Genomic DNA, 25,295 nt, shown 5'->3' on the forward strand with positions numbered 1-25,295 from the left:
CAGTTTAAATTTCTTTTCTATATGTCCCGATGGTATAAAAATAGCGAATCCGGTTCCATCTGGAGATTTAGACGCATCTGTATATAGAGCTATTGCCTCTTTTTAATTGCTCGTTATAGATAGAACAATATTTTTATTTAAATATATGTTTTCACTATAATTTGGTACAATAATATCTGTATGTAAAAAGAAAGAAGAGTAGTTTTTGAATATGTAGTTCGTTCTATCCATATTTTTTAAAAGTGCTATGTTTTGATTATACGCTTCACAAAGTAAGGTAGATTTATTTTTTTTGCAAATATTTGGCATTGAGTGGATTGAATTTACAAACGGTTTGTAGAATGGGGGGAGTGAACTTAAACGAATGGACACCATCGAAATAAAATCCTGGCTACGCCACTGTAACGTGCTGTAACTTACCCCCTTGATAACTTACTGATTTTTGAAACGGGACAAAAATAAATCAGCAGTAACCTTTGAGAGTAAAACTGTAGGGAACAACGACTTAGTGTATTATGATTTTTAAGAAATACTGATTAAAATTTCACAACTTTCATAAGATCCCTTAGCTGGCAGGCTTGGCGGTATTCTAGTCTATGGTATCCAATATTTAGTCCACTTTGCAATAATTATATTTAAATTCACTTTCTCCCTATAATCTGTATATTGTGTATTTTCAATTATATCTATGTTTTTACCTATATTGAAAATTGTTAATGACCCCAAAGGTCCTTATTAAAATAATGTCTGTCCATTCCTCTATGTGATAACTCTTAGAGTCTTGAAATTTGGTAAATAGATTCCTCTTGATGTAAGGAGAACTCTCTTGAATTTGAGGTCAATAAGTCTTCTTAAAATTCTCATATTCCTATGTCCCTTCTTTTTCTTAAAGTAAAATTTCTAGACTCTTAAAACTTGGTAGGTACATAGGATTCTATTGGTTTTATGTTCAAGAATTCTGTCGGGTCTTTCGATACTGCATTATATCGGTTTATATTATTAAATATTTAGGTAGTAATTAAAAAATAGTAATGTACAGTAAATAGTAGGTAGGTAATATATAGGCCCATGTGCAGTTGTTAATGGCAATTTTGCCACATTTTTCAGATAAATTGTAGAAGATCTTTGCAATGTACCTATTTAAGCATTTACAATCCATAGTGATCTAATTCACTCGTGGTTTTTAACCTTGGATGTTTTTTATGCATTTAAGGTATGTGTATTATTTGTATTTTCTATTTGTACTTTGTAGATTTAGCTTTCTAAATGCACCTGAAATTGAAGAATTAAATATGAGAAAATGAATACCTGATTTGTATAACTTAACAGCAATCATATAAATCTAATGCTTTTATTTAAAAAAAATTGAAAAATATTTATTGATATAAAAGTAACTATTTGTATGTATTGGGGTCACGCATCATGTGCACTTGCAGTTTTCCCGTTATATTTGATGTAATACAAACTTTCCAGTGTAATAATGTGGCAACGTTGCTTAGGCGGCTAGTAGAACTCGTCGCCATTTTGATGTTGAGTTCCGTTGTTTACTGTTCATGTACAAATATAAAATAATTCCTTCGGGAATGGAAATTACCGCTCAAAAGTGCTTGCAAATAGATTTATGTGTAACGCATATTACCTAATTTATAAAAAAATAAGCAGGTGAGTGATAAAAATCAAGTTTTTTATTCCTTAAAATGTTAGGCGCCAACGCGATGTTTGGCAAACAAGCTGTCACTTGTTATACTATTTTCCCTTATTTTTTTCAGATTTTATATTAGTCTAAATACTAAGTAAGCGTAATAATGTTTTACGCACACTTCGTGCTAGCCAAAAAGGGCCCCCTAGCCAGGATCTGGCTAGCGGCCCATTGGGATAAAAAACTTACTAAAGCCCATGTATTTGAGACCAACATAGAGAAATCAGTAGATGGAATTTTACAACCTAAAGTAAAAATGGCCCTTAGAACCTCTGGTCATCTTCTATTAGGTGTAGTGAGAATTTATTCTAGAAAAGCTAAATATCTTTTGGCAGACTGTAATGAGGCCTTTGTTAAAATCAAACTGGCATTTAGGCCAGGAATGGTAGACTTACCTGAAGAACATAGGGAAGCTGCTGTTAATGCTATTACCTTACCAGAAGTTTTTCATGATTTTGATACTACAATGCCAGAATTAAAGTAAGTTAAATTATAATGCTTTGACAACAAAGTATTTACAAACTTTACTTGCAGTGATGTTGACATAGAAGTTCAATTCAGTCTTAACCAATCAAGAGCAGAAGAAATAACCATGCGAGAAGATTATGGTAACATTAGTTTAGTCAATCATGATGATGGTTTTGGAGATATGGGTTTTGATACTGACGGTCCTGATCTTATGAGGCATGCATCTGGTTTAACACCATCTATGGATCAGGTTTGTATTCAATAAGTGATTGTAATTCTCATTTGTTCATTTAGCTTCTTTTGGGCTTCCATAAATGATAGCAAAGATATTGAATCCATAGCATAAAACAGCAAAATTTATAATACAATAATTTCAGCATTTATTTGTCTTGTCGAAAAAAGTATTTTTAGACTATTCCCATAAAAATTTTCATTTCATAATATATCTTCAAAATAATATATCTTTTAAATTGAGCTCTCTATAAGTAATGCTTGTCACCATATTAACCTAATAGGTTGAAGATGAAAGATCAACTAAAATTAAACAAAACTTGGATGACTCAAAATGTCGATATCTGCAATATAATAAATAGAAAAATAGAAGGCTCAATTTGATCCATATGATACAAATCCTTGTACCCATTACAGGTATCACATGTATCTATTTTAGCTGCTAAACATCTTTTATAAAGTCTTTTGCATAAGCTTCATTCCTCTTTTTGAGGTTGATGTTATGCTCATTAAAACATTGAAAATGAAGGACCTCTAGTGGCGTCCCTTCCTCTTGCTGCTTGATGTATGCGAGAGTTGCTTCAAGGGCATTCAACCCACCAGAATGAGAAATATTTTGAATTATCTTATCTGTATCTTCTTCTTCTTCATAGTTGGTATTTAGAACTAGATCCGTCTGGGTGGGATTGTGCATTGTCCAACACCAACACCAACAAAGCTTCCAGATTCAGATTTTTGTTTTTTAGGTAGGCGTCAATGACTGGTACAAAGTCATTAAAAAACCAGTTCTTAAAAATGTTACAGTCCATCCTTGCATTGCGTTGGTTTTTATAGGTTGTAGGTAAGCAATTCACTTGGATATTTTTCTTCAATTTCAACAATTTTCAATTGTCGGATGCCATATTTCTTCTTCCATGAGTCAATCTATCCCTCACTAGCACAAAAGTTTGCCAATCCTTTCTCTCCACTCACACTTCGGTTGACCCACTGTTTGATTTTATTCCGTTTATGCTTAAAATCTCCAAAAGTTACTTCTTTAAAACCTAAATCTGAAGCAACCTTCTTTATTGATTCACCCTCGTCCTACCTTTTAATTGCATTCACTTTTGTTTCTAAAGATACAACTACTCTTTTCTGCTTTCCACTCATGTTGCACAGTAAGAACATAAACTTTCTTACACTCACGAAAATCAACTTATGGAAAATTAATTAGGAAACTGAAACTAATAAACTCAAATAAATAAGGTTTAAAACAAAACAGTACATAAAAGGAAAAATTTTGCAATAACTTAAATCTGAATGACAGCGAACAAAACGGTAGCTCAACTCACACTGATTTACATAGGTACAATAATTGTAGACAAAACTTGACACAGAAATTTCTGGAAATAAGGCGGTGACCAATTTCTAAAAATTCTGGATTGACCTAACAGCTCATAAATGTTTGCAGTTGTGTCTCACCAGCTACGACTTTTGCCTTGGTTAACCCAGGGGCTCGGATAACCTAGACTCACGAGTCTGCTGTATTTGTTGTTTGCTAATAGCTTGTTATTTCAGTAGAATTGAAAATTATTTAAAAATTAGTCTCAGAAATATATAGTTTAAAAATTGCTCAATCCTCTCCTACTAATATAATTGAATAGTATTATTTACAAGAATCTCTTGATAAAAACGTAATTTACATTAAGTCCAATTAAACAGTATCAGATAACAGTGAGCTACAAATTATTACCTATTTCATTCAACATTACACAAGCAAGGTAAAAAAACAATATTTTGCCTCTTAATAACATACTATATTGATAAAAAAAGCACAATAAAAAAATGTATACATTTTAAAATAGAACAATAACATTAATGCAAAAACCCACATTTTAAAAAATTAATGAAATAAAGCATAAAAAGCATTTAATGCATTTCTTCACATTCCTCTTTTTATCTCAGTAGGTAGTCATTGAATAAATTTGGTTTAATGTTTGTAGTAATAATTTTAATTACAAAATCCTTTATAAAAAGGTATATTTATTTAAAAGAACAGTTTCGGGCTACATCAAAACATTTTCAGAATGATTATTCCATCATCAATGCTGCTACTAGGTATAAATGTTAGAAACTAAATATCTGGGAAAAAACTTTTTAATATGTTATTAAATTTGTTTTATTGATGTTAATGAGTCATCTCATAAAATTGTTCTTAAAGATAATTCATAAGAGAATCTACAAGCTGTGTGAAAGTCAAATTTCCCCCAACCAGTTCGGGTTCACAAATGCTGTTGGTACTAGAGAGGCTTTGTTCTCAGTACAAGTCTTATTCCAGAGATGCAGAGACGTCAACTGCGACGTATACGCATGTCTGGTTTGATTACGAGAAAGCCTTTGATCGAGTACAGCACGCCAAGATGATGCAAATACTAAAAGAAGCAAGAATTAACAACCAAGATCTGAAAATAATTAGAAATCTTTACTGGAATCAGACAGCAAATCTCAGAGTTGAAGGTGAACACACTGACTATGTGAAAATCATGCATGGAGTGAGGCAAGGCTGTATTTTGTCTCTTCCAATCTTCAATCTGTACTCTGAAAGAATATTTATTGAAGCTTTGCACAAAACTGAAAAAGGTATTCTACTAAATGGTTACCGGCTAAACATCAGATATGTAGATGACACCATTGTATTTGCGGACAACTTAGAAGACCTACAAGTTCTTATGAACAAAATCACGTATTATAGTCAACAATATGGACTCAATTAAACGTTAAGAAGACAAAGCTTATGAAAATAAGCAAGAAAAAGATAAGAGAAGGTCAACTCTATGTCAACCAATCCCCTGTAGAAAGAGTGATGCACTACAACTACCTCGGCACCATAATAAATAAAGAATGTACCAATAACCAGGAGATTAGAGCGCGCATCGGAAAAGCTAGATCCACCTTCAATCGGATGGGGGCCTTCAAGAGTCACAGCCTCTCTCTTGATACAAAAGTAAGAATGCTGCGATGCTACATTTTCTCTGTCCTTTTTTATGGTGTTGAATCGTGGACCTTGAACGAAGATATGTGCAGAAAACTGGAAGCATTTGAGATGTGGCTTTATCGGAGAATACTTAAGATCACGTGGACTGACCGAGTCACAAATGAGGAGGTCCTCAGAAGAATGAATAAGAACCGAGAGGTACTGACCACCATCAAATCTCGAAAGTTATAATTCTTCATCCTGCAAGGAAAAATATTTGGAAAACGAGGTCCAGGAAGAAGAAGGTTTAATCTTGGTTAAAGAACCTCAGAATCTGGTTCAATACAACATCTGTGCATCTTTTCAGCGCTGCCGCAGATAAGATAACAATTGCCATGATGATCGCCAACATTCGTAACGGGTGGGCAGATCAAGAAGAAGAAGTTTTAAATAGATTCACTTTATGTAATATTAAACCAATTTAATTACATTACAATTTAATAAAATTTAAAGGGTTTTATCCAAATATTCATTCTGAAAAAGTTCTATGAGTAGCCTGAAAGGGTTCTCTTAAATAATTATACCTTTTTTAAATGATTTTTGATTAAAAATTTTGTGATTTATGGTATATACATGGTGAATTACAGAAAATTCACTTTTCTTGTGGGTTTGTAATAAAATGTGCAACAGGTTTCTTAAATTTTATAAAATTAGTTTCTGTCTTGTTGACATCTCGACAGCTTAATACTTAATGTCCTGCCATAAATATTCATACAAGGTATTTAACTAAAAAAATTTAAACTATTGGTTTGATTTTAAAAGTGTTTGCACACTTTATTACCGATATACTGGACTATAATCTACAAATAAATTATTCAAAATGGCCGTCATTTGCCTGAATACAGCATCAAAGTCTGTTAGACCATTCTTCTATCGCTGTATGAAAGACATCCATAGGAAAATTGTCCACAGCTTCTACCAGTGTCAGCTTCAATGACTCCAGATTATGGTGACGTCTTGTAAAGACCATGTCATCTAAAACTGATGACAATTTGTAGTCTGGGCTGGCTGGCAGCCAATGGCCACTCCTAATAAATGGTGCATGATTTCCAATACTCGGTTGAGTAGTTTTGGCCTTATGTACAGGTGCAGAGTCCTGTTGGAATATTCATAGTCTTTTTGGAACACAGTGTAGTTTAGCAGCTCTACTACATTTGTTAAAATGTCCTGCTGACAAGTTCTCACCACTTGCAACTGTCTAGTAAATTTAATAATTATTTTTGGCTACACTAGGTTAATTTTGACTACCTAGCAATGGCTTGAAATTACTATACAACCAAGCATACATGTTAATAGCTAATATTTTAAACAAAAAAATATTCACATGCAGTTTATTAATAAAATAAAATTACATAAATTAAAACAAAAGTGTATTTTTGAAATTTTAAAGTTATCTATAGAGTCTTTACAAATGGAGTCTAACTCTTATTATTCATGATTATTTTTCTCTCTTCAACGAAAGAAGTCTGCAACAATAAGTTTATTTGAACTATTAATAGTATGAGGTAGGCATTTTTGCATTGTATGTTTCTGGCAATGAATCTGTCAAAATATTCTCAAGCTGAGCAGACAGACTATACTTAATATCTATATATACAACTTACTACAGTTATAATATCTACCAAGTTCTTCAAATTTAGGTACACATGTAATGTGTTTTTTTTTTATTTTCTCTTAGTGTATTAGTAGAAAATCATCTGCAGCGAAGTATTTTTTGCTAAAGTTTTGTTAAAACGCTATACCAAAATTAATATATTTGTCCCATTAGCAAAGTTTAAAGGATTATTTATTGCAAGCTTGTTTACTTAAAACCAAACAAATAAAAATTAAAGCAAGAAATCTATAACTTTATAACTTAAAACACCCTAATTCAACCTTGAGATAGCTCTTGAAATAATATATATATTTTTTGATTATGTTGGTATTAGATATCATTTTGATATTTAAATGAGACTATTATTAATAAAAAGTGATGGTTCTGCAAATATAATCAATAATAGCTAGAAGAATCAAATATATGGCTCATTTGTCAAGTCTGAAATGTCTAGTGTTATAATTTAACTCCCAATTTTCAGCTTTAGTAGTTTAATTTAGAAGTTCTATAAAAATTCTAAGGTCCACTACCAGCACACTATGCAGTAGTGCTAGAGATAAAAATTAGATTCTAGTACAACCTTACATTCTACAAGTTTTCTGTTAACAAACTTTTAATCGTTCATGTGGCTAACATACTAAAATAAAACTTTCTAAGATAATACATACATTTTTTAATACTTTTAGTAACTTCATACTGACTGCTTTGATACCCTTTTTGAACATATATGTTGTAAAGCTGAAGCGTAAATAATAAACTTTGCTTGATCAGCACAATTTATGTTATTTTGTCAGTTATATATATATATATATATATATATATATATATATATATATATATATATATATATATATATATATATATATATATATATATATATATACAGGGTGTTTGGTAGGTCGATGGAAATTTTTTAAGGGATAATAGGGGACGCCATTTGCAAAATTTTTTGCTAATAATGTATCGCTCAAACTGTTAAGGTTTCCGAAATAAAGTTAAATTTGTCGATATTCGAAAATAAGGCTGCTCGTCTATTTTATTTTTAAAAATAATTATCTAAGCGAGATACTTTCCTGACATACAAAATGTTGAATCTTAATGCATTGTTAAAATAACCTTCATTAATGAAACGGGTAAGAAAGGTAAAACACAACAACGATATATCATGCTTTTTGCAACATTTATTGTGCCTTATTAAGTATGTACATAAACTTCAAAAAACAGTCAAAGCAGCTGACATTATAAGGGCAGAACTGAGGTTAAAAGTAACCACATCAGGAATACGATGCAGGGCAAGAGCGTGCATTAGGAATGGTGGTTCTCATTTTGAACAACAATGACTGTTTCTTGAAGTTTATGTACATACTTAATAAGGCATAATAAATGTTGCAAAAAGCATGATATATCGTTGTTGTGTTTTACCTTTCTTACCCGTTTCATTAATGAAGGTTATTTTAACAATGCATTAAGATTCAACATTTTGTATGTCAGGGAAGTATCTCGCTTAGATAATTATTTTTAAAAATAAAATGACGAACAGCCTTATTTTCGAATATTGACAAATTTAACTTTATTTTGGAAACCTTAACAGTTTGAGCGATACATTATTAGCAAAAAATTTTGCAAATGGCGTCCCCTATTATCCCCTAAAAAATTTCCATCGACCTACCAAACACCCTGTATATATATCTATATATATCTATATCTATATATATCTATATCTATATATATCTATTGTTGGAGATAGACAACCCCCGCTTTTTGTTGATCTAACTAAATCATTTTCCTCCACATCTTTTATTTCTTATTATGATATCACAAGTTCATAAACATTTTATTTAATTACCATCTAGAACATCATATCCTTGTTACTTAATTTTTTTTTTGTGTTCATAGTGACGTACAACATTGTTCATCATCATCATCATCATCATCATCATCATCATCATCAATCAGCCCTGAGTTGTCCATTGTTGAACATAGGCCTCCTCTAGACTTTTCCATCTGCTTCTGTTCTGCGCCTCTGCTATCCAATTGGTCACGATTCTTTTGAGGTCGTCGGTCCATCGCGTTGGGGGTCTTCCTCGGCTTCGCTTGTCAGCCCGTGGTCTCCACTCAAGCAATTTTTTTGTCCAACTGTCGTCTTTCATTCTTGCAACATGTCCTGCCCATCTCCATTTTTGCCTTGTAATATGTTCGATAATGTCTTCCACTCCGGTTCTTCTACGAACTTCCTCGTTTCTTATTCTATTTCTTAAGCTTATTCCAAGCATTGATCTCTCCATCTTTCGTTGTGTCCTTCTCAATTTTTCGGCTGATGCTTTTGTGAGAGTTGAGGTTTCTGCTCCGTATGTGAGGACTGGTAGAATGCACTTTGCAGATATAACAACATTGTTATATCTGCAAAAATATTGTTCAAATAAAAATTGTCACATTTATTTTGCTTTAGGATGTTTCAGAGTTTCAATTAAACTGAATGCCTAATTTTATTTGCTATCAAGCTCAGATAACCAAAATTTAGAATATTTTTTACTTGATTCATATCTTTTCTTTTCACTTCCAGAGCAATTTGCTCTTTAGTGAGCCAGTGCTAGATCAAGTTGGAATAGACAAAGAACCTGAACCGGTACCCTCAACTTCTGGTACACAAAATGAAGCTCCTATGGAAATAGATGCAGGAGTTAGAGATGATGCATTTGGAGGTAAATACTACACAAGTATATTTAACACATAGTATTTTTAATAGTAAAACATTTAAATATATTTTTAATATTTCCTTTAGCTGGTGGTTTATTCGAAGGTGGTTTATTTGATGATGCACCAATGGGTGATGTTCCACCTGTTGATACTAGCATACCAGACCCAACTCCCCAAGATATTCCAGAACCACCACCTAGTGATGATGAAATGGACAATTTTGGTGGACCACCATCAGTGGGAGGAACAAGGTAAGTCCTCTTTTTCATACTGTTATATATTTCTGGAATCAGTTAATATTTCATCTGTGCCTGCAAAAAACAACAAAATAAAATTGTGTAAAATGTGTATTTATTTTTATATATTTATTATATACCAGCATTTCAACACATTAATATTGTTCTGAAGCTATTTTCTTGTGGCATGTTAAAGTAATTACTATTTAAATGGGAATAAGCCACAATTAAAGGTTAAAGTACGTTTATTGACGTTTCAATTTCCACTTCGGAAATCATTCTCAAAATACAAACATTAGTAAATTAAAAAAATTTTGTTTTTTTGTTACTTGGTGAAAAATTCTTCTAATAATTTAATTTTATCTGACTCATTATATTGACAATTCTGACATACATTATACATTTTAAAGTAGACGACTATAAGATGATATTGCCAATATTGTTGAGTTGCGTTCCTGGGACGACTTTACTTGTAAGATAGTTCATTCGATTACATGAAATCAACTTTAACTTGAGAATATCCGCCAGAAAAAATCATAGCATGTAATTCGTCTTTAAAAAGAGAAACACATGCCATGATGACAGTAAAAATCTCCTGTTAGTGATTCCATAGTAAATTATGAGGGAAAAATCAGGAAAAAAACCTCATAATACTATCCCGACATGTTAAGTATTTGGTCATGCATTTAGTTTACTTTTAATAAACATCAAATTCTGATTTTATATGTTTGTTATTTAAAAAAACATAAATGATGTATCCTCTATATGTTACTGACTTACTAATATTGGTATTTTCCTTTTAATAACTTCCTCTTTTAATATGGGTAACCAGATCCTACTACATTCCGCCGAGGAATTTGTGACACAATTCGTCTCATTTAGCATAATTAGAACCGCTTCTTTGATTTCTCTCTTTTTACCATCCATTTCTTTTAGGACTATATTTGAATCATTCCATTAAACCCTATGTTCATTATCCCATGCGTGTTTACATATTTGAGATCTATCAAATTCTCTATTTTTAATATAAGATTGATGTTCACTTATTCTAACATTTAATGGCCTTGATGTTTCACCTAAATAAAACCGATCGCATTCACAATGTATTTTATAAATGCAATTCTTTGTCCTTTCTTGTTCATTGGTAGGTTTGGTTTTAGACAACTCAATGTGTTTGTTATGAATGTTGTTGAAATGATGAATTTATTTCCTATCCTAAATTCCTTTATGTATGGTATTGTTATTTTCGACATATTATTGTGTATGCTGTAGGATCTCGGTCTAAGTTGTTCTGTTCTATTCAGTCGATTGTTGAAAATTCCTTATTTATAAATAAATAAATAAATATTTATTATAAGAAATAAATTCAACATTTCAACAACATTTAAAACAACAAACACATTGAGGTATATTTTGTCTAAAACCAAACCTAACAATGAACAAGAAAGGACAAAGAATTGCATTTATAAAATACCTTGTGAATGCGATCAGTTTTATTTAGGTGAAACATCAAGGTCATTAAATATTAGAATAAGTGAACATCAATCTTATATTAAAAATAGAGAATTTGATAGATCTCAAATATGTATACACGCATGGGATAATGAACATATGGTTCAATAGAATGATTCAAATATAGTCCTAAAAGAAACGGATGGTAAAAAGAGAAAAATCAAAGAAGCGGATCTAATTATGCTAAATGAGACCAATTGTGTCGCAAATTCCTCGGCAGAATGTAGTAGGATCCGGTTACCCATATTAAAAGAGGAAATTATTAAAAGGAAAATACCAGTATTAGTAAGTCGGTAACATATAGAGAATACATCATTTCTGTTTTTTAAATAACAAACATATAAAATCAGAATTTGGTGTTTATTGAAAGTAATCTAAATGCACGCCCAAATACTTACCATGTCGGGATAGTATTATGAGGTTGATTTCATGTAATTAAATGAACTATCTTACAAGTAAAGTTGTCCCAGGAACGCAACTCAACAATATTGGCAATATCATTTTAAAGTCGTCTACTTTAAAATATGTATAATGTATGTCTGAATTGTCAAAATAAATGAGTCAGATAAAATTAAATTATTAGAAGAATTTTTCACTAAGTAACAAAAAAACAAAAATTTGTTTAATTTACTAATGTTTGTATTTTGAGAACAATTTCCGAAGTGGAAATTGAAACGTCAATAAACGTACTTTACCTTTAATTGTGGCTTATTCCCATTTAAATAGTAATTATGTACTTTAACATGCCACAAGAAAATAGCTTCAGAACAATATTAATGTGTTGTAATTATTTCAACACATTATTAAATCATATTTTTAAATTTACAAACTGTCAGAAAATAACCCAAGAACTTACTAAACGTTTGTCAAAAATAAATTTAATTTACTTAACATAATAAACTTAGATAATTGCTGACTCTGGAAGTCACCATCAGTTCTTTTCAATCCATCAGCACCATCAATTCACTTACAGTTGCAACATGGTTCAAAATGCTACCCTCAATAGTATACTAAAAATGGAATGGGTTGTGTGAGGGTACAACTAGATAGTATCACATTTAGACAAGTTCCATGCGTTAGAATTCTATCTAACAAGGTTGTCAAAATTGAACTAAAGAAGTTTATAGTCATTGGAACAATTCACTACTTATATGATAAAATTTAGCTTCAGCAATCCAGGAAATCATGTAAATTTAAAGTTCTAAATATCATTGATGAAAGGGTTAAAGAGTAAAGTGCTACCATGGTCTTGTTGAAACCATGTGAAGAGGGAGCTATTGATTGCTAACTTCTCGAGTTTGGCCAATAAGAGCTGATTATTGAACCTCCCAAAGCCCCTTTGTGGTTTCTTTGCTTAAAATCTGAACTATTGTTTCATAATAAAACTACTCATGGATCATTGGGAGTATATCATTAAGTACTCTGAGTATAAAATTAATTATACCAATTGACCTATAATTTTAACATAAGGCTTCAATATATTTTTCAGGCACAAATATATTTTTCACACATAAATATAATAAACTTTATAGAAATTATCATATTTTGAATTAAACTCAATTTTCCCAAAATATGTTTGCTAGGTTTTGCAGGTGCAGCAACAATTCAACTAACTAGTTAATTTTTAGAAGATTAAATTTTTATTTTCAATAATTTATTTAAAAGTCAATTTTAATTAATTCTAATAAAATTCTTCAATGATTTCTTCCTTCTTGAGAGTAATTTTTTGTCTAGCATTTCATTAAAAACCTTAAAAAAAGTAATTGTATTCACAATTTACATATTATAACTAAATTTATTTTTTAACAGTTCCGGAGGTTCTCGTCCACCTACCCCTATCGATCTGCCTGTGCCCCCTCCTGCTCCGACACCTACTCCTTCCATCCATCCTGAACCAACTATTGAGGAACTCCCTCCAGAGGAGGAACCTGCACCTGCTGCCACTGATCAAACGACTCTCCTACAAAACGAAGAGGAAAGCTTTGCTTTGGCACCTGTAGACGCCAGCCAACTTAAAGGTAGGAGTTGTTTTCACATTTAAATAAAAAAAATTTAAGTCAAGGCATAAGGCAATCACTCACTGTTATTTTTTTGTTAGACATTAATTCCTTCTGTTTTTTGATCAGTACTACATTAGCAGTAGCTTTATTTCTTACTTACACCAGTTTTATAAGGAGAAATACAAAACGTATAAAATACAACATTAATAAATATTTAAGTACAGTGGTATACCTATAATCAAATTTCAAAACAGGCATAAGGATATGAGATTACAACGATGTGCGAATTGCTATTATTCAAATTTACAAGGAAAATTTAATTTCCTGTAGTTGGCTGTATACTATATATCACAAAAAATGGAATAAAAAATCCTTTATAAATGATATATTAATTTAAAAACGATTTCGGGCTAAATCACAGAATGTTTTCGGAATAAATGCTACCTATAATATAAGTTATTACTCACCAATTATTAATTATTATATTAATTTTTCAACTTTTAATTTATCAACAATTTGGACCCGATTTTATTTACAATAATAATTTTTGAGAGTCTGTGTATTTAAAGCAACTCTGAATGAATTATTTCAATCTTAAAACAAAATCTAATAACTTTTGATTGGTTTTCTTACGCCTTTACTTTTATAAACAATGTGGATTTTAAATGAAAGTTATAAAATGTATAAAAAGGTTCTGAAAATGTTTTCTTGTGGCACGTGAGTTAAATATTATATTTATATTTGACGTTTCGATTTCCACGGCGAAAATTGTTAAAAAAAAAAGATTATTTTAAATTAGTGAGCTGTTACTATCACCAATAGTTGATAATCTTTCTATACTCATTTGTTAGGTCATTTGTTTGTTTAAGTTGAGGAGATGGTATGTGACTTAAAACAGGTAGCCAATATGTGGCCTGGGTTAGTTTAATAACAGCAGCAATCATTTTTATAGTGTTATTTAGTTGAGTATCTATTTTATGTATGTGAGGGCTATTTAGCCAGGCTAAAGCACAACACTCTGCCGATGAATAAACAAGGCTCAAAGCAGACGAGCTCAGAGTAGAAACAGATACTCTCCAAGTTATGCCGCATAGATTTTTAAATGTTGTTTCTTGCTTTTAATTTTTCTGCAGTTTCTGTTGGATATTTTCTAAACGATAAAGTTCTATCAAGAGTCACACCCAGGTATTCTGGTATTTTATTGTAGATGAGTCTGGTTTTTTCACATTGTATGTTGAGTCTTGTTTCGCAAGTTTATTATTTAGGTAGAAGTAAGAGACTTCTGTTTCGTTTTCATTGTGTTGAAGTCTCCATTTGCGAAAATACTCCCACATTTTTTCTAAGTTGTCTCTTATGATTTCCTCTAACTCTTCGATAGAGTGACGCCTTACTGCAAGCACCCAGTCATCTGCATAGCCAATTTTTCTTGATCTTGTTTTTATCAGGTCTAAAATGTACAAGTTAAAGAGGAGTGGAGCAAGAACTGATCCCTGTGGTAGCTCGTTCTTTAGTTTCCATGGGGAGCTGATATTGGATCCCATGAGGACTTGTAATATTCTACCATTAAGCATATTGTCTGTTAGTCGAGTTGTAAAGTTTGCATGGGATTGTAAGCAGAAACTTATATATTATGCCCTCTCTCCAAACCATATCATAGGCTGCATAAGTCAATAAATTCAGCTGAGCTTTTGAGTTTTCTTTAATTTTGCCTCGATGTGAGTGGTGAGTGATAGAACTTTGTACAGCTTCTTTTGGGTCTAAACATAGATTGTTCAACAAGAATCGTTTCGTGATTCATGCTGATTCTGTTATAGATTAGCCGTTCTAGTAGCTTGTATGTTGCAGACAGCAGAGCTATTGGTCTTTAGCTCTTGGGACAATGTACATGTACAGACGAACATGCAGGTGAAGTGATACTTCCTATCTAAATTGAACATAAAATTTTTTTCTGCAAGATGGGTAGCACACATTGAACAAGACATTTGCAATATTTCAATACGTTATAAACAAGAGAAAGAATATTTTCACATAAGATTAGTAATAATGGTTGAATCCTGGATATATCACTACAATTGAAGATACCAAAATACAGAATAAGAAGTGGTTCACCAAAACTGAAAAAAATCCAGATGTAGCCTTCAGCAGGAAAAGTCAGGCTAGCAATATTTTGAAATTCTAAAGGCGCAATTTTGGTGGATTTCCTGCAAATGAGAGCCACAATGACAGTTGCTCATTATGCCAATTTGTTTCCAAGAATATCTGACCCCATAAAGAGATAGAAATACTAGAACTTAGATAGAAAAAATATATTATTCTTATATAAGTATTATAGTAGTATAATATATTAATGGAGATTAAATTGAAAACTGAAGGGAGGTATTTGTCAATTTTTTATTTTAAGTCAGGAGTGGAGGGAGCAAAGGCATCAGTCGTCTTAAGCTTTGAAGAAGAATTTCAAACATTGTTTTACATTATTTTTAAATAATCATAATAATAAACTTGGCGTATGGTAGCTCACCACGTTTGGTTACAATGACTTGTCAGTTTTCACCTAATGGTTTCATCTTGCCTGATATATTTATGACTTTATTGTTTAAAATCCACATTATATAATATAAATATATTTAACAATGAATTATACTCGAGACTTCAAGTTAAAGAAATCATACTATATTCTTGCAATTTTTCATATAATTGTATAATTGTATTTTTTTTCGGAGTCTATACACCTTGATTTAGGATTATTTCTTCCAAACGCACTTATGACAGACATTATCAAAAGGGATTCTGTAACAGTGAATCATCACTGAGCGAAAAACAGTTACAACCATTGCTGTACGACCTATAGCTTTGGACACCTAAGCTTCGACTTCAACTATTTCAGTGAATACCAAAGTTTTTTTCACATATGTTAGGTTTAATAGGTTAGGTATCATCGTGGACAGATGTCTACATGGAAAGGTGCTATAGGCCTGTATCTGAGTACCATATGGTCGGAAGTATCATCTATATGGTAGCTCTAATTTTATGTATGTTAATGTGTCCTGATCTAACCCTTATGTTACTCAAGTTTTCTCATAGTCTATAATATCCTATTCTCGCATCAAACCTTACAACGATGTGAAGGAGAGGAACTTCTATTAGGGCATCTGTAGCTACTGTAATTTCAAGTACGATCAAATATCACAATTGTAGCAAGTGACTCATGTTTTAATGATACTTGTAGGCTAGTAAAATTGGACGTTTTCCCTATAGAAAAATATTATTTTTGTTCCGACAAAAGGAAAAAATTTAATTATATTATTATTTAATAAACAAATTAGTGGATTATTGTAGAATCTGTTGTAATCTCCTAAAAATTGACAAAAACTTTCTGACCGTTCAAAGAATATGCGTTTAGATAGAGGAGGTCTCATTTTATATGAAATGTTTTGGCAAAGATTTGGGTTCTAAGAAAAATGTAACATTGTCAGCGTGTATGAGTCAACTTGAAGTTATCTGCAATGTTGTTCTAACGGTAGATAATGTCTGCGATCAACAACATCATCGCAAATTACGGCGATGTAACTGGCAACAACGCCATTGTTCTGTTATCTGTATGTCGGTTTCATAAGCGCACTGACAGGGGTTTCATAAAGCAAAGAACAGAATTGTTTGTAGTATTATTACTAGTGAAGGAGCTTTTACGTTTACTTTTTGTGAAGTCTGAGTAATTTAGTTTAATTCAATTTGGTGACAAATAATAAACATTACTGACAGTAGTATAGTGAACCTTATATCAAAAAAAAACTATGATCGGAAATGTGTTTGAAGGAATTGGAGAACAAAATATGAATGTAAGCGATATAGTAGTGTGTACAGAGTAATTAAAACAGACGATGAAACAAACGATAATAATACTTTGAAGGATGAGACAAGAGGAAGGAAACAAATAAAATTGGATGATACAACCAAACAGGCCATTCATCATGCAGTACATGAATTTTATTTCAAAAAGGAATTACCAACTATAAAAAAATTGCTTCATCAATCTAATAAAAATATTCCAAAAATATCAGGACCGTGACACAAATTTGGCAGGATTTAAATGTGAACTTTCCATGTGAAACGAAAAACTTTCCTAACTGGTTTGTCAACAGGTTTAAAAATTCCATCTGGAAAGGGAAAACGCCTTATTATTAGCCATATTGGTAGCGACTGAGGATTTTTTTAAGGAGGATTAAATGCATTTGTTTCCAAAAAAACTGGAGATTACCATGAGGAAATGGATGCAGATCATTATGAAAAATGGGTTTCAGATATTCTGTTAAAAATCGAACCAGGATCTGTTATTGTTATGAATAACGCTCCATATCACTGCCGGCGTGTAGAACAGTTAACCACTAAATGGAAAAAAACCGAGATTGCGGATTGGCTTACTAAAAAACATTAAATTCCATGAACCAATTTTGAAAATCGAGTTACTAAACTTAGCACGCATACGCATTGAAAAAGCCAGAGCCGCCTTCTATAAATTAAAGAAAATTCTAATTAATAGAGATATTACGTTAAACCTTAAAGTCAGATTAATACGCTGCTACATATTCCCCACATTGCTGTATGGTATGGAGAGCTGGACCCTTACAGAGACATTAATGAAAAAATTAGAGGACTTTAAGATGTGGATTTATCGACGAGTATTGCGGATAAGTTGGGTTGATCGAATAAGAAATAAAATAGTTTTACATCGAATGAAAAACAGCACAGAAATAACACAAACGATAAAAATTCGAAAGATACAATATTTTGGTCATGTAATGAGACATCCAGAGAGGTATAACCTTCTACACCTCATAATACAGGGTAAGATCGCCGGAAGGAGAGGCCCAGGCCGACGAAGAACATCCTGGCTCCAAAATCTCCGGGAATGGTATCAAGAGACCACCGCTAATTTATTTAGAGTCGCCGTAAACAAAGTTATTATTGCCAATATGATCGCCAACGTTCGATAATCGGACAGGGTACTGAAAGAAGAAGAAGAAACTTAGCACAGTGTCATAAAGATAAATATATTAAATATGTACTAGATGAAATGGCGCGAGAACGAGGAGTAATTCTAGTTTTCTTTATCTAAGGCATCTATAAAATAAGAAAATAATGTTTATGACAATCAATTCGTTCTAAAAGGCCGATTACTTTTTTAAATAAAATCCGCACGCCTTTGACTCGTCTATTTCCTTTGACCTTAAACCCGCGAAGGTCTACATTGAAAATATGAGCCACTTTCTACAATTTTGGTACTGTGCTGTGTCTTTGCACCTTACTTGATTTGGGGATGACACTTTTTTGCTGCACCTTTCGCCACTATACCACTGATGCATATGTCGAAAATTAATTGAGTCCATCCAATATTTCACAGCAAGTAGCTTATTCATGTATGTGATGGACAATGTATAAAGAACCAGGAGATTCAGAGTTACTCAACCACTTTATCTAGCCCAACAAAAAAAGTTATTTATGTATGTATATAACCCTTCAATACTCTACCACTTTATTTATATTTTTTCTGCTCCCATTGTTTAATAATAGACAGGGTGAGTTGTGAATTTTTACTGAAATTCCTATTCGTCATTACTTTTGAACGGTAGGTTCGATAGTTTATGCTACTACCACCTAATCAATTGATTTATTCAAACTAGAAAAAATCAGAGCCGGCTTTACAAAATTAGTTTGTATTGTTCATAGCAAAAATTTCTCCCTGTATACGGTTTTTGAAAGAGTTTCTATACCTTAATTCTACTCACATTAAACCTAACCTCAAGCTCTTCTTCCTATTTCTATATATTTCAAATTCACTAATATGATATGACTATCATTATGAATTACATTAATTAGAGGTGTCAACAATTTTTATTACCTGATAAAATGAACATAGACATCCATATGATTATTTTTAATTAAATACTGTTATAATTCATTGTTTATATACAAGAAATCACTAAAAAAGTTTGTCAATTTTGAGTTAGAATATTAACATTGCATGTTAGATATTAATTTTTAGGCGATTCTAGTAGTGTTTTGATATTTCTGCATAATAAATGTTCTTCTGTTTTTTGTGTTAATACGACGTGCAAACAACATACTTTCAAAATTGAGAAATTTTTAGTTTATACATTGCTCAAAATATAACGAGTAACTGAACATATCTTCATGTTTTTTAAATTACAGTACTGTATAAATTACCTTTTACATATTCTAAAGAATTATTAAAAAAATGTCTTCTAGAAAGGTTTTCTCGGCATAACGAAAATGAAGGAAACAATTAGTTAACATTTTTAATCTCGCGGAGTTAAAAACTTTCCAATTTAGAGATTTTTTCAAATTTTGCAGAAGATCACATGTACTTTAGTATGTATTATATTAAAAACATAGTTATATCACCTCATTTATAGTCCACTAACTTAATAAAATTTGATTGTTTCTTTAAGTGTCATTTTTGTTTAACTAAACAAGTTTTGTTTTTTTGGATGGCTTCAATGATTCATTATAATTCTATTAGGCTTTAAACTTCTAGTGTAAAATGGTATTATATTAAAAATTTATTAAATGCAATTTTCCGAATAGATTACATTTTTGGTCTGATTAGGCCATCATCAGTGAAAACATAATTAGCAATTGAACCTAGCCACTTAATAAGATGTAATAACATTTGGATTACATATTAAATGTATTCAAATTTAAAATTGAAGCGATATCGTCGATGTTAAAAGATTTAACTTTAAGGGAACCATACTCGAAGAGAGGACTACATGTTAGTCTTAGGAAAGATGCCAGCCAACTGGCTCAGCTCTATTAGATTTCTTTCAACTATAAGATTCAGGCAACTCTATTAGTTTCTTTTGATTTTTCATTTTTATTAAATCTTAAAGGACCACTTGGTACTGATTTTTCGATATATACCAATTTTAGCAATACTGCTGTTGCTATAAGCTAATAAACACTACTAAATGCCAAGCCATATATAGTCAATATGTGTAACAATATCAACTATGAGACTATAAGAGGTTGAATAAAGAGGAATCTGTCATATGAGATTTTATGATTCTTGTGCATAGTTTGACAGTTTATAAAACTGTTTTTTCTATACTTTGTATGCATATAATACTGTTCTGTACTCTAACTGAATCAATGTATTTGTTATGTTTTTGTTTTTGGTTTCCTAAATATACTATACCTACATAGTACTGTAATTAAAAAAATACGAGATTGATACACGTTTCTTTATATATCTTGAGTAATGTAGTTTATTTTTATTTGTAGTCAGAGCTACAATTTTCAGTTCCTGTTTTTTTTAACAGAAACTGAAAATTTGTAGCCGTTAAGACATAGAAAATACATTCTTGGTTTTGTTTAATATTCCAAATAGTGTCATACAAATAATTTTTTAACATTACTTATACTTTTTTAAAAGTTTTTATTTTTTAGTTGATTTGTTTTGGAAACTTAAAATTATTGTTTTTTTTTAATTTACCATTTAGATAAAGGCTCATTTATAAACTATAAAATATATTGTCAAGTCTTCATCTGTTAACGTTTGGATAAAGATAGTAAGCATTGCAGCCAGGAAAGGCACGGGACCGCTTATCAGTCATCTTGAGTTTAAACCACCCATAACACATCATGCATTTGATAAATCTTGATGAACAGGTAAACATGTTTTAGTAGTAGTGTCTCATATTCAATTTCAGGAGATTTTTTGGCTCTTTTAAGATCATTTCTTTAAGGTCAAAAAAGAACAAATGAAATTATCTCTAGAATTTTTTTGTTACATTTAACATTTTCTGAAAGTCCAAATAACAATGTTTTATTTCAAAAGTTTACAGTTTAAATATTACATATTTTATTCTTATACAAGCACATGTATTGAGATTTCCTAAGGGCCGTGAGAATTTTATCATCATAGGAGGAGAATGGAAAGATATAATGGAAATATGTTTTCATTAGTTATGGTAACGACTTAATCCAATTATTTTTAAAACTACACTTCATATTCAATAGTATCTGATAAACAACAAAATTTAATTAAAAACAAGTTCAATTCAACGGTAGAATGTTGTATATGTCAGGACTCAGTCTCCTGTTATAGATCTCTCTCTGACATTGCCTTTTAGACTCCATTATCTTCGGTAGGCGATGGTCTGTCATTCTCTGTACATTACCAAATAAGCTGTTTTGCTATATTTCTACTGTGATGGTGGTTGTTCTGTCCATGATTCCTGTCCTCATTTCCAGAACGAAGTAGTTTTTGTTCCATTCTCTTGGTGAGTTGCCAGGTTTTCTCATCCATAAAGTACCACGCTTTTAAAAATGCTGTTATATATTATATATAATGCCGTTATATGCTGTACTTTTTTCTGTTTAGAGATAGTTTTTGACCAGAGGAGTGAGTTTAGAACGCCTTTTAATTTTTTCCCCTTTTATAATTCGTTCTTCGATTTCTGTTTCAGTGTGTCCATTTCTTTCCATCTTTCCCCCAAAGAGATATATTCGGAACGTGACAAAATTACATTTCCATCTTCTAAGTTTAGATAATCGTTTTCAGCTCCTCCTATGCACATGTATTTCGTTTTTGTTGAGTAAACATTTAGTCCCCATCACTCGTATTCCTGTATTAACCGCTTTGTCATGAATTGCAGATCTTCCTGGTCCTGGTCGCTGACTACTTGATTGTCTACGAAATAAAGCGTATATAGGGTTGTTTCGTTGTTTAATGGTATACCCATTCCAGAACATAATCTCCATTTTTTTAGCCTTGCCTTAGTCCTTTTTTTACCCTAAAATTCTCGGAGGACTGGTTGTTAATCTTTATTTTTGATCAATAATTGTAGAATCGTTGTATTGCTTTCACAAGTGTAATAATAGATGAGCTTTTCAGTACTTACCATAGTCTACATAGGGGTATTGTATCATACGCTTTCGTCAAGTCCACAAAAATAATAGAGGAGCTGGTTTATCCCTAACCATTCTTTTTTCTTTGTATGTGGGTATATTTTATTTTATAAAAACCCTTAAAAGGGCAACATTACAAGCACGAACGTTTTCGGAACAACTGTTCCATCATCAGGTTAAAATACAGGTTACCATGCCTGAGCCACCAAAATATTTGGGTAAAAACCCTTTAAAATGAAAAATGTTACCAAAGATTGTACATGATGTTGATAATATTATATGATGTTTAATATTTTAATTAGATTTTACTTCAGGTAACATACACCCATGCTTAAGTGAGTTCCAGTGTCCGGAGAGTAAACCTCTTCAAACGGACTACGGCTGGCAACTCCGACTAGTCCGTTTGAAGAGGTTTACTCTCCGGACACTGGAACTCACTTAAGCATGGGTGTATGTTACCTGAAGTAAAATCTAATTAAAATATTAAACATCATATAATATTATCAACATCATGTACAATCTTTGGTAACATTTTTCATTTTAAAGGGTTTTTACCCAAATATTTTGGTGGCTCAGGCATGGTAACCTGTATTTTAACCTGATGATGGAACAGTTGTTCCGAAAACGTTCGTGCTTGTAATGTTGCCCTTTTAAGGGTTTTTATAAAATAAAATATACCCACATACAAAGACTAACCTCTTTTGTTATACGTGGTATACAGCCAGCTACAGGAATTATTTTCCTTGTGGATATTCTTTTTTCATTTAGTTGGGTTAAAGTGTAGATCCTTACCTTATTCATATGTTGCAGATGCCCATACCAATACAACTGCTTTTCAGCTATGTTATCCAGTATCATACTGTCAACCTTCATTTTTTCTCTAATAGTTACATTTCTTGCATGGTCCAGTAAAGTTACACTGCACTGTTACATCTCCAGTACCTCATTTCGGTCGGGAGAAGTTTTTATGACAAATTCTTATCTACAACCTGTGCTTCTGACCCATACATCAATACTGGCTGAATCAAAACCTGATATATATATTTTTTTGTGTTTGTTTTGTCAAATTTTTACTTCATGAGTGTTCATTTCAGAGCTTTTTGGTAATTTTTTGCTTAAATATTTTCTGTAACTCTTTGAAATTTGATGTTTGTTTTTCTCTTCTTCCTTATGAAGTGGTTTAAATTCAAGATGATGCAATATCGGATATCCACTTTTTAAGGGATATTTTATTGTAAACTTTCAAGTTTTCTAATCAGTTAAATCTGTTATTAGAAATTGCAATATGACTCCATTACTTTGCATGCCTTTATCCTTCTTTCTAATATAAAAACTCTAATTTTCCCAGCAGTATGATCTATAGAGCATTTGCATGTTCTTTGTGTATCTTAATATTACGAATTTTTCCATTATATTAATGCCAAGACAACCGCTTACTATCTTAAAATAAATTCTGAACTTTTTTGACGTGAATTTTGAGTGTTCATAACGACGTTTCTGTTGCAAAAAAATCATATTTGTATGTAGAAAATACTTTATTTTTTATATTTTTTTTTCCAAGATTGTATTTTCTAGTAATTTTTTAATGCTGTTTATGAGAATGTTGTTGATAAATTTAACATAAAAAACAGATGAATTCTACCTAGGTCTAACAAAGACCAGGAAGAAACGGAAACTGATCGTGGACGAAGTAAAAAATATTTCCGGCGAGGAAATGAAAAACCAACTAAGTGATACTAGTGATATTGTAACGACGTTGGATTTGGCTCCACCAACTAAAAGACTTATGCATTGGAAGGAAACTGGAGGTGTAGAGAAACTCTTCGCGTTACCTGCAAGACTAATTCCAGCAAGGATTTTATTCAAGGTATGTTAAAAATCATGGTGTACATAATTTTTACATAAAGTCCCTCATTTAAAAACATGTTTTAACACCATTTGCATTATTTATAATACAGTAGAACCAACAATAGCGACAAAATCATTTGAACCAAATTTAAAAATCAAACGTTTTACAGTACCAAATTTATAGTTTGCCTACTGCTAAAAGAACAAACTAAAACTGAAGTTAATAGGCAAGATATGTATGTATTTAAATATTTACTGAATAAAGGACTGGCATTTTCTTTTGTTTAATATTTTTGTGGTGGAAAGTCAGGTACTCCGTTCGTCATTAACAATTAATTGGCCTTATTTAGGTACTTCATCAAAAATTGAAAGAATAATTGAATTTTTGTGTATACAATATAGAAAAAAGTGCTATTTTTGCATCAAGTATTTATTCTGTATTTTGTGATCGTTTTTATTGTCTGGTGTGGCCATTAGACAAAGGTTTTAATTATTGTTTATATTCATGCACCACTTGAAGATTCTCTTCACTTCTTCCACTGTTTCCTACTCCAATACTCCACTTAATGTAAAATTTTTGACCCTGCTTCCATGGTTGTTTTTTTTTTAATCACATTGATCGTCTTCATGATCTTTACTAATCTATACTGATTCATTTCAACTAATTGGCCATACATACTTCATTGTTTTCCATTAATATTTTTTTTTATTACAGCCCTATTTGTCTGCTATTTATGTTTCATTTCCATTATCTTCATATTAGTTCTACTTTAATACCCATATAACTACAATTGATACAGCAAATCACTGATTTTCTTTTTTGGTAGAATTCATTTGTAACTTGTATGTTCACTTATACTTTTCAGAACTACCAAAGGCACTTGTCTTTACGAGCAATTGGAACAGAGGATTTCAGTGTACTAGGCGATGCTGACTCTTTAGCATTAGACCAAGCAAGAGACCACGAAGAGCCAGCACCACCTCCAGAGCCAATTATTCCAGCAAGGAGGGGTAGAAAACGGAAAGTTGTTGAAGAACCTGTAAGTGTGTCTTTCTGCTTTAATTATAT

General features: G+C 31.5%; 1 protein-coding gene across 2 annotated transcripts in view; it reads left to right on the plus strand.

The window, feature by feature from the left end:
- The first annotated feature begins 1,490 nt into the window (after window positions 1-1,490).
- Window positions 1,491-25,295, plus strand: part of vtd (RAD21 cohesin complex component verthandi) — a 41,760-nt gene continuing 17,955 nt past the window's right edge. Inside the window, exons 1-8 of one of the 2 annotated variants that reach the window (XM_072537984.1) lie at window positions 1,491-1,662; window positions 1,770-2,179; window positions 2,234-2,417; window positions 9,569-9,707; window positions 9,788-9,953; window positions 13,260-13,468; window positions 24,010-24,245; window positions 25,093-25,266. In XM_072537984.1, the coding sequence (XP_072394085.1) occupies window positions 1,806-2,179; window positions 2,234-2,417; window positions 9,569-9,707; window positions 9,788-9,953; window positions 13,260-13,468; window positions 24,010-24,245; window positions 25,093-25,266 (1,482 nt within the window). In that variant the 5' untranslated portion in view covers window positions 1,491-1,662; window positions 1,770-1,805. The remainder of the gene's footprint in view (window positions 1,663-1,769; window positions 2,180-2,233; window positions 2,418-9,568; window positions 9,708-9,787; window positions 9,954-13,259; window positions 13,469-24,009; window positions 24,246-25,092; window positions 25,267-25,295) is intronic. The other variant, XM_072537985.1, reaches the window with a different exon arrangement.

This window comes from Diabrotica undecimpunctata, chromosome 7 (genome assembly GCF_040954645.1).
Source record: "Diabrotica undecimpunctata isolate CICGRU chromosome 7, icDiaUnde3, whole genome shotgun sequence".
NCBI lineage: Eukaryota > Metazoa > Arthropoda > Insecta > Coleoptera > Chrysomelidae > Diabrotica > Diabrotica undecimpunctata.